Here is an 11,457-nt window from a genome sequence, read left to right as displayed (position 1 = left end):
CTGGTAGTGAGGCGAGTGTACGCGCATACTCGAGTCCGGACCGCGGTAATCCGCGATCGATGGCCGCGCGTACTTTCGCGCTTCCAGCGAGCGCAGATTTTATTGATGAATCAGGGGCACTGAGTAGAATATTTAGTACAGTACAGGCAATACATCACTGGCTATGATGATCGATTCCCAAAAAAAACACCGCTGTGTTCACATGCAATGTACAAATCACACAGCTCATGCTATGACCCACCTTGGCTTTTTTTTTCTTTTTCTGCGCACATGAAACAAATTAAACTAAAGTGAGAATAGTGATATACAGTATATATCTATAAACTCATGTTTATTGATATATTTGTGTACCCATAAACAAAAGGTTAGAGATGGTACTTCGTCTACTAATGTCATTTGACATCATTATATATATATAGTCAGGGGTGAAGCTATGGAGCGCAGGGAGATGGGTGAAAGGCTTGCATAACTGGGGGGACAGGGAGCAGACATGGAAAAGGTTCATTTTGGCTTTAGGGTTAGGAAGAGGACAAGTTAGGGGCAGTGGTAATAAGACGGAAGTTAGAGATGGAGTTAAAGTTATATAAGGTGGGAACAAAAGGGGAGTGGGCAATTATTGTTTGGACAGGAGTAGAGGAAAGCACCCTCCTGCCCCAAGTCTGTGAGGTTTTTTTTTCAGTAGTAGGTTGGTGTTCGCAGTGAGGACCTCAAGAAAAGTATGTCTATGGTGGTGGTATTCCATGGGGGAGGGAGAGCCACCTTGATGTGGAGTCTCCTGAACGGTTGGTGAGAAGTGTTACAGTGGTGTTGGTTGGGCTGCAAGAAGTTGTGATATCGTTCCCAAGGTTGGTGATGAGGCAGCTGGAAACTATTATCATGGTGGTGCAGATCCCAAGGGGTAGTGGGGGGGGGGGCCTTTAAGGATTGGCAACCAAAACGAGTTAAATGGTTTGCGATTCTGGTCGTTTTGGGGAGTGTCCTTCTAATGTTATATTAATGTTGCTAATGTTTATTGCTGTTATTTGTAGTTATTTCGAAATTTGTAATAGAAGGCCATGCCATTATGCAAAAATTGGTGTTGTGTAATTATTAGGTTCATAGTAGGGGGTATTTGTTGGGAGAGGTGTTCTGGTCTGCAGGATTGTAGTGTGAGGATCTACAAAAATATTTCTATCCATGCTATCTGTATTTATCTATTTATAGTGAAGTTTAAAAAGCGGTCATGTAAAAAGGTGCTCCAAAAAGGAAATTTTACCCTTATCCCCTGTACTGGGGACAGCTTTACCAATTTGTATTTCCCATCTCTAATTACCAGGACAAACAGAAAGAGTTCTCTACACTGGAGACACAGACACCAATAAAAACCTGACCAATTTATTTAAAAGCAAACTACATTTTTTCATGGAACACATTTTATGAGCCACAATTCCTACAAATTGTTTTATACCTAGAAAAGCAAGGTTACATAAAATTGGGTTTCATTGCCACATTCTATAATCACACAGAAGCAAAAGCTGTACTATGACAAACATTTCTTCAGAAGGACATAATCTAATGATAATCTGATCAGCACAACGGAAAAAGAAGAAGGGAGAATACTTACACTTGGTCTGTCTGCTTCAATTATGTTTTCAACTTCTCTGGAAAAAATACAAAATAAAGTAATATAAGATTCAAATATTATTTGTCCACCATGTAGCTGTGCTTTTTATTACTGCAGGACATTATATTTTAGAAATGTTTTATAAAATCATTTGATTGAGACCTTCATATAATAACATTTTATGTCTGCCCAGACCTCTGAAATAAACCAGAAAGCTTACAGTACATGGCAGACTGAAGTATGACAAGTGAAATCCAGTGGTGCTAATACCTAAACAGTGTGGGCCCCTATACAGAACTGACTACTGACTGCATAAGCACTCAAAATAGAAGTTATATTGTGCCTTGAAGTTATTTAAAATAACATTTCAATAGGCTTACTCTGAAACATTTCTTTTTTCTGAAAAGACTCTAAGAATAAATTCTCCTTCCTGGTGTGGCTCATATGTGGAGGGGATGATGACGTATTCACTGGGAGGTAGCCGGAAACGCTGTGAGACTTCTCTCATGTTGATATAAGACTTACATCGGTCTTTGGATGCATTGTACAAGAAGAAGTCTTTCTGTAGATGTTGCTTATTCCCATGCATCTGAGAACAGCAGAAAAGACAGCAACAGACATTAAAAGGCAATTAGCTATTGGCCGGTAAAAGCCTGGAAGAGAATCTTCCCTCGTTACTTATGTTACAAGCACAGTCAACATATATGACATGCTAAAACTCACACAGCAGGGTCAGAGAGTTATCATTGGGAAATTATGACTGGTCAGTAAGCAAAGACAACATTTATAAAAACAAAATGAAAAACAACAATTGCAGATTTGCAAGTCAGCTGGGAAGATACATGGTGAGCTCCTTTGGAGCTTTCTTCCCAGTAACATTCTGATACAGTAACAGGGTTAAGCCTACATAGACCGTAATGTGAGCTATTGAAACGCTAGTATGAAAACTATGATGAAAATTTCTATACAATTCTATACCAATTGAAATACAAAGGCTTATACTGCTGTTGCCTATCTCAGAACAGGCATCTCCTTCTAATGTGAGCAACTGACACAACACTGATATCACTGAAGGTAATAATAAAAAGTGGCTTTGTACTTTCAACAAAAAGTAGACCATTACTCAAAGTAACTGATCAAATATCTAACTTTAATTGTGAGGTGCAGGGCATTGATTTCAATAAACAACAAACCCTGTTGTTTCTTTTCATAATAAATTGGCCATATTTGTCTCCTTAAGTATCAGAATTTTTGGAACTGTCTAATATGACTACCAATGTTCTTGTTCACCTTCACCTTAGAGCCAAACTAATTTTATTCCCAACATTAATATGATCAGCACTCAACTTAGAAGTCAATCAAAAATGGAATGTTGCTTATTGAAGTATTCTTTACTTTGACACCCTATGCTTACCATTGAACGTCACTTGTAGAATATGTGATGTAAGCAACCAAATATTTTGGGTACAACTTTGTATAGGAAAACAGGCATACTAAATTGGTGAATGAGCTAAAGTGGTATTAAGCACATTTCATGCTTTGTTGTGAAAGTGTTAGTTGATGTGCTAAGCGGGATTCTGAAAGAACATACATAGACAATTTTGAATAACACATAACATTAATTCTTGCACCAATCCCTACAATTTAAACACTTCAAATTAGCTCAAATGGACTGGTTTCTAATGGGTTACAAAAGCCAATACAAAGCCATCATAAGCCACTTTTTCTTTACTTATCCTTTCACCATCATACCTCTTTTGGGACCTTAAAAGAAGAAAAGGAAGAAAATTTCAGAAAAGGTGAAAAAAGCATACAATTAAAAGCAGCAAATAGTTAAAGTTGGTCAAAATGTGGTGTTAATGCAAATATGTTTAATATCCAATCACTGTGAAAATGTTCTACTGAGGATTGTGGTGAGCATACACATGCCTGTGAAAGAACTGTAAAAGGCGAAACTGAGGTGTCTTGGTTAAATTGTTCCTAAATAAATGTATCTGATTCTCATTTCAGGGCCCAAAAGCATTTTTTACTTAAAGTACATTAAAACCCAATACCAAGAATGTAATATAACTCAGCTTCTCACAGTGAAAGTCTGCTAATAACTTCCTGTGGTGCAGATGATCAGAAGAATGTAAGCACAAGTAATTCTACCACTAGAATTGAAATTACATTCCTATAGTCAATGTATTCTCTAAACAGAAAATGTTACATTTAACTTGAAAACTCCTTTAAAGCTCCTATAAAAAAGTGATCCTGAATGGCATATTGCCAGAAAATGGCACCTAAAGATATGCTATTATCGATTTGCAACCTAGAAGAACTTAATGCAATTTTTGAGTGAAAATCAGTAATTGTCCAGCTTTCGGCTAGAAATCGGTGCTGGTGATCCCATCAAACATAGACAATCTGATTGTTTTACAATAGCAAGAAAAAATTCCATAGCCAATTCAAGGTTATGATTACACCCCTTACTTACCTCATAAATAGCAAAACCAATTGTAAACAGATTTGCTCCCATTTTTCTGTCTTTTCTGCGATTTTTCTGCATTAAGGCAACAAGGAAACTGCAGACAACTTCATTGTCTTCAGGATCATCATCTTCCTCCAGGAGCTTTAGACGGTACTGAGGGTTGGTCCAGTAGGTGTCTAAATGCAGAGTTAATTTATAATAAAGTAAAACTTATATTCCCATAGTAGAAAACTCAATTTTGAATCTAGTACTAGGTGACTTATGACACCCCCTCTATATTGAGCTAAAATATTGGTCAGCATTAGACAAGCAATGACCATTGTCTCCTTTCTTGGGAAATTTTAATATTGAATATTACATTTAATAATACTTTTTTCCAAGCCTCTGTTTTACTGTATATTTCTGTATATTTCGAATTAAAGCCATCATACATTTTTACAAACTGTTACATATCATATACGTGACATAACAGAACCTGGATCCCCAATGCTATCATCCCCAATCCCACTACATGTTTTATTGTTTCCCCATTAAAAAAAATGTACTATGCCTGAAAACCACACAAGCCTCTACTTTATTGCCCACAGGGCTGGATTCACGCTTTACACCTAACCTTACACCTACACCTAACAAAAATCCTTATTAAACTTTGTAAAGAGTATAGTTATAACAACTGTTATTTTTTTTTTTCCACCTTTGTCATCCTGGAAATATTTCATTACTTCTTGTCAGGACAGAAAGTGATTGAGAATCATTCCAAATTGCATACAAATATGAAAATACACATTTTAGTTGAATATAGACGGGTTACCACTTCTAACCATGTTTTTATTGCTATCAGAACCTTCCAGTCTAATGACAGCAGTTGTCCCCATTTCTTGTATTGGTGTCACAGGGGCACACATTTTCCATACTGGTTCATAAACACAGAAATTCCCACTCTTCTAAATCAGGGAAAATTCTCCCTGTTTTAGAAGAGTACATTCTTTTTGCCTTTTATTAGAGAATTTGTAGAATGCATGGCAAGTGGACAGTTGAGCTCTTTCTATGAGGTTTTCACAGGAAGCTTCAGCCTCATCTGCCATCTCCAGCTGGATTAAGGATTATTGAGTAGAAGACTGAAAGGGGGATTTGTAAGGGAAGCTTCAATTTATGTGTGAAGTGGGTCCCTACCAAATCTCTCTTTTACTACAGTGCATAACAATGCGTCATGCAATTCATTGACTATAGATACACACTAACTATGATGAAATAAGGACCAATAAATAAGATATTTTGAATAAGGCAAAGAGAATACCCCGAAGGTGTAGAAGGCTTCACACTTCATGTGATACCTTAGGAGTTACAGCTAATTTATTTAGGTTGGAAAAATACCTTCTAATCAGTGGACTTGTGAGAAGGGAACCATGGGCAATATACAAACCAAGGTTCCTACAACACACAGTGTAAAGCATAAGCTTTAGTTCCTTTGTCAATGTATTTTAAATGAATTAATTTATGTCATTAAAACCCCTAATGTTGTCTAAAAACACAAAAATGGGGTTCACCTGGAAAATTTCGACATCCACCAGCTGAGCAGCCTCGGACCCATCGCCCCTCATTAACAGATACTGTCCATGTTTGTAAACTGTCTGATTCCAGAGCATCTGCTGTTAGGTTACAAATCTCAAGCTTTGTGAAGTTCTTCATGAAATCATCAAATGACATCCTAGGATGAACAGCAAAGTTAGTAAATACATAATGCTAAGACATGATTTATTTTATAGTTACAGTATATAATGAGATGTCTTCTTGCCCCCCCCCCCCCCTCCTTCCTACCATGCCACTTGATGTCAAGTGGAGGTTAGGGGAGCAGAAGCTGACTGCTCACTGTGAATCAGAACACCTAGAATAGATTATAAGGCCAACTGTCAGCTAGCTTCCCTATTTAGCTAGCTGATAACTAGTAATGTTTATGTTGGCTAATAAGAAAGCTAGCTCAGTTCTTACATTTTATTTAAAAAACAAACATTGATTAAAGATTTTATTCACTATCCACATTTTCTACATAACATATCTGTATGCATTTGTAAATTGATGCAATAATATTAAAGCAGAAAAAAAAGTCACTTACTCACAATTCCACTTTAACTATTTATTAATAAATAGAAACCACTCAACTTATCATGGCTATGTCATATTAAAATTATGTTTTTTTTCCAAAACCTCTCTACTGTTTCCATATTCTTCTGATCCCAGCTCCAATTTTTGTCTTACTTCACATATAGATAATGGGCACTATTTTTAAAACAGGGAATCAGACATTCCCTCAAACATTCACTGGTAGTTATCAGTTACTGCCATTGAAACACAGAGCTGGAATGATTCTCACCAAGAAATGTTTGTGGGAATTTCAGATTCCATGTGTTATAAATATAGCCCATTTATTTTTGTTTAGAAACATTCCTTCTCTAAACGTACAATGCTGACCCTTAAATTGCAAGATGAATTTTGGGTCCCAGACTTTAAGCATATATTTTTATTTTTCTCAAGTTGCACAAATAACCTAGATCAATTAATTGACAAAATACAACTATGGGTTTACTTCCAGACACCCTCCCATTACCTATAAGCTCTACACCCTCGACTTTATCATGAGAAAGACCTTCCCAACCTATGAACAAAACACTAAAAACATATAGAATATCTGGATTGTAGGAAAACCTAAATAGAACATTTCGTACTATTGTCTGTGGTGCATATTACCCCTGCATGAGTAATTGAATAGGATTCCTTATACATGTCCATTTTTTCTATTTGTTTTTATCAATGTTTTCTACTATGTGAGGCAAACAAAAAATAAGAATAGTTTTGTAAAACAAACTCCTGGCAAAAGTGATAAAAAAAAAGATTGTGTTCATGGGCCACGTCTAAAAATTCCCATGAGAGCTATGAGAACAAACCATCTTAAATTACAGTAATATACACAGTTTATTATTGTCTGCTTTTAAAACCTTGGACAAGCCATTTAATAAATGTTTACAATCAACATTTTTTAAAACTCGTATGGTATGCAAATAAAACATATATAGAAAGCCAGATTTTACATTTTCAATATTTTTATGCTTAGATAAAAAAAAAATAATTTTAATATAATAAACAAGATTTTTACCATACCAAAATTCTCCATCTTCTTTTATCTGATGTTGCAGACGAGATTTTTCAGATTTTTCAATTATATTCCATTCCTTTGAGCTACAGAAGGCAGAACATATTATTAGAATATCATGTACAATGAGCTGCAACAAGGCTAAACTTAACTTACATATTTACTGTATATGAGCACCTACTATGATAATGACTTTGATATTATCTCCCAAAAAGGTACCAAGATGTGATTTCATGAAATGATGAGTGGCTATATAGCAATTTATTAATATTTGTCTTTTGATATATTTCAGTTTATTACAAAAGCCAAAACAAGTTTTAGACAGATTGGGGAGAGAAGACTGGCTGGCAGGCTGGCTCAAGTGCACGACTGATCTTTCTCCCCGGGTCATTCATGGAGACTTGGATTATGCTTCTGAACTGTCTCTTGAATTTCCTCTTGATTGTTTCTGGGACATTGATTTCCTGTTTCTTACCCTGGCCTTTTATCTTACATGCTCTTTCTTAATGTTCTATATCTCCTCTGCCTACAAGTTGCCAAACTTGGCTTCTTATCTGACCGGCTCCTTCTCATTACCCTGTACCTCTTCCATCAGCTTGATTTGCTCCTGCTCATAGCACAGTATTTTATCTGCAACCACATTACTGACCTCAGCCTGGAATCCAACCTCTTCATGCTCATTACTTTGTATCTCGAAAGCCAGCTCTTTGTCAACCTTTTTGCTATACTTTTGACTGCTTTATTCTATCAGTTATTATCTTCCTATGGCATCATCATGCTTCTGTCACCATGTTCAGGATCAGTTGGGCTGGAAGGGGAAGAGAGGCAACCCTAATAATCTTGTGCAACCATCAGAGAGAAAGACTCCTTTGCCAGGGTTTTTTAACATGTCCAATAAGGTGAATGTAAAGAGACGTTGTAAACAACAGAAAATGAAAATCTTTCAAAAGTGAGGGACTTTATCTCATTGCAAAACTGTTCCAAGAACAACTCAAAGTTTTCAATATTTTCTCACCAATATTAATGATCATCAGGACTTAGAGAGGTTTAATGTTTCCAAACAGCAATAAAAACAGATAGGATTTCTAACACTGTCCCATGTTATCCAAGACAATACATGTTTTTGTTTTGCCTTTGATGTAGTGTAACTGTGGCTTCCCTGCTGAAAGAATATTCTGTCTAATCTATAAACTATATAATTGTTGGAATAAGATTTAGGCAGATGGTGACCCCTGTATTGTGACCCAACTTTTTAGTAACCACCCAACCACATTTTTAAAAAGTTTTTTTTTTTAGCCTAATCATTTTAACTACTAATAAGTACAGGCAAGCCTTCCTGCCATAGCTAGTGGTACAACAAATGTGTAGTAATCTGTAATCAATGGACTAGAACTCTACATGGGTCCAGCTATTCCAAATGTGGCCCACTTTTAGTGGGATGAGGTCAAGTAATGAGTTTGAAGTAGCTGAAATTGGGTGAAGTTTTTTTACAAAATGAAGGTTTGGGGTTTATTTTCATTGAAAATTGTAAAAATGAAAAAAAAAGTTCATTAGGGTCCTTGTTGGTTTTTTTTTCAGTAGGCTAAGCCTAATACCACCCCTACAATTTCCCAAACATCCCTTTTGGTCAATAAGGCCACCTATCACATAGGAAGGTCTTGAATACGTTAGAAAACCTTATCTGCAGTTACTGGTAGTCATAAAATGTGTTATCTACAGCAACTTTCGTATACTGGCAAAAAGTGTTTCTTGAAATGTAAAGGTGCTCATAGTCATCATGTCTGACCTCTAATTTCTCTGAGACAAGAAGATGTCATAAATTAAGCACAAATCAGGCTTACTTGTCACTCCAGGATCCATTCCATTCCACTTGTCCCCAGGGGTTTCTTAAACGAACAAGCTTTACTCTCTCCCCCTTAAATGGTGTCTATATTGTAGAAGATATAAATTTACATAAAATAATCATTAAAAATTGAATTAAACAAATAATTTTCTACATTGAACGCTTACTGACTAATATAAACACCTTGAGGCGTATCTAATGCAGTTGACAATTATTATTAATAAATTGTGGGAAACTTTTATTCATGTATTGAGTCCCATGTAAAGGATCCCTGTGTACTTACTTCATCTGAAGAAGACTGAATATTTAAAGTGATTATCCACAAAATTTACTGTGTAAAGATGCTCAACTTGTTTTACTAAACCAGACCTCAAGTGCTATTGCATGAGCTAATTTTAGGAATCTATTACTAATAGGTTTTGTAATGACAAGGGGGTTGTTGGAAGAAACCACTGAGCCCAGTGCAGGCAAAAAAAACACTCCCCAAAGTGTTTGAACAATCAATTTAGATAGCAATTCCTTTTTACTGGAGCTGTGGAACTGGAACTGCTATTTAACTTTAATTGCAAAAGAGTACCTCCTACATGGTTAAGTAACTTGATGAATATGGTTGGTGTTAACTTCCTCCTGGTGACTACCATAACCTGAAAAATCAGTTTTTGATATATTGACCCCTTAACCATATTTCTTTCAGAAAACCCCCGTGTTTTATCAGAAATAAGAATAATAAAGGTATACCTCTTCAACTCCTGTTACAGAATAAGCGTGACCTTTAACCAGTCCACTGGCCATTCGAGTCTCATACTGTGCAGGTACAATAACCTAAAACAATAGTGACAGCGTTGAGACAGACACCTTAAAAAAAAACAATGTTCTGCTTTGTTAGTCAGTTAAAGGAAAATGATGTCTTGCTTGGCATCTTTGATAAAGGGAATAAAACCAAATGTACTGGAGCCCTAGGGGCTAATGAATGAGATGTGTAATAAATAAATCCAAGCAAGACCAGTTCATGAAAAACCCACACATTGCACAAACAAACAATGCAAACATGTTTTTTTGCATTATTTAGATTCAACCAGCATTTGTATTCGAGCAGAATTCAAAGCAAAAACAAACTCTTTATTCCATGATATTAGAGACATCAGTGATCAGTTTGATCTCAATTAATCATAAAGCATATGTAATATACTTCAAAGCAGAATAAATACCTGAAGGATTATTTATAACACGTACTTTAAACGCAGCATGCACTTTTTCAAAGTATGAAAATCCAACATTCACTTTTCAACTGAAAACATGACATGATTAGGTATATAATCATTTGAAAACACATCCTTTGGTAACATGAAAGCAGGACGATACAAAGATGTTTACAAACTTTCACATACGTTAGAGTTTTTCATTTGCAATTCATATGTATTAAATATGCATAAGTAAAAACGAATCTAGACAAGATCCAATGCAACATTCGAGTTATGGGTTTTAAAGAAATGTTTTTCTTTTCAGAACTATAGAAAACCTACAAATTTTTGGAAACCTGGAAAAACTGACGATCACTGCCTTAAAAGGAGTACCTACTTGGACCTAATTTGGATCCTATTTTGGGCATGAGCTTGGTGCCTTTGGTTAAGAAGCACAACAATTCTAGGATAACCTTGCTATTTCTGTACTAACAAAGTTTTACAGTGTTTGTTCAAATAGATACAAAACTATCAATGAGTATATGAAATCCCAAGAGTTTAAAGAAGTTCTTTGTTGGGATCCCTGGTGACACCTCTATCCTTTAATACATTGCTTCTCCACCATTGTGTTTTCTCTGCATGTCTGGTACCATGCTAATATGAAAACATGTTGCTGCCCTTTTGTCTTCAGACGCAGCTTTTGAGAAATTGGTTGAGAGGTGTTCTCAGTCCCTCTGTAATTAAAGGCGGGAAGTATTGTAAGTGATTATTTTAGGTAATGTTAAGGGCCAGGCATATGGCCCATAGAAGGTGATGGTGAAATATTTTACTGGTATGACAGACATATGGCAGAACAGTTCTCCTAAAATTTTTTAATATTGGCTTTTAATGCATTATTAAAAAAACAAAGTCATTTAATGATTCAGATAAACTTGATGTGACGCAATAAAGTTCCATATTGGTACAAAATATGCAACTTTGTCTACTTTTATTTAGTGATGTGGTATTTCTTTAATACTGTGGGTATACCAGCAACAAAAACCCTGCTTATTATGCTGACTTTGTCAGCTTTCCTAGTCATCTTCCATCAACTGAACCTGGAGAAGGAAATCTACACCGAGGACAACAAAAGTTACATTAACAGTTATAATTAAAATGAACTGGCCACTTTGGATGCAACACCAGAAATAATTTGTTCGTTATTTAAGTCAA

General features: G+C 35.8%; 1 protein-coding gene across 1 annotated transcript in view; it reads right to left on the bottom strand.

Annotated features, from left to right (window-relative positions):
* The window catches only part of CAPN3 (calpain 3), a 59,441-nt gene that overhangs the window by 26,102 nt on the left and 21,882 nt on the right, over window positions 1-11,457 (bottom strand). The window contains exons 6-14 of the mRNA XM_072427638.1: window positions 9,803-9,886; window positions 9,063-9,148; window positions 7,230-7,307; window positions 5,621-5,781; window positions 4,080-4,249; window positions 3,356-3,367; window positions 1,984-2,192; window positions 1,604-1,640; window positions 242-262 (exon numbers count right to left, since the gene is read on the bottom strand). Of these exons, the coding sequence (XP_072283739.1) occupies window positions 242-262; window positions 1,604-1,640; window positions 1,984-2,192; window positions 3,356-3,367; window positions 4,080-4,249; window positions 5,621-5,781; window positions 7,230-7,307; window positions 9,063-9,148; window positions 9,803-9,886 (858 nt within the window). The remainder of the gene's footprint in view (window positions 1-241; window positions 263-1,603; window positions 1,641-1,983; window positions 2,193-3,355; window positions 3,368-4,079; window positions 4,250-5,620; window positions 5,782-7,229; window positions 7,308-9,062; window positions 9,149-9,802; window positions 9,887-11,457) is intronic.

Source organism: Pyxicephalus adspersus, chromosome 12 (genome assembly GCF_032062135.1).
Source record: "Pyxicephalus adspersus chromosome 12, UCB_Pads_2.0, whole genome shotgun sequence".
Classification (NCBI taxonomy): domain Eukaryota; kingdom Metazoa; phylum Chordata; class Amphibia; order Anura; family Pyxicephalidae; genus Pyxicephalus; species Pyxicephalus adspersus.
Note: the sequence above shows the minus strand (reverse complement) of the source record. Positions and strands in the feature narration are given on the sequence as shown.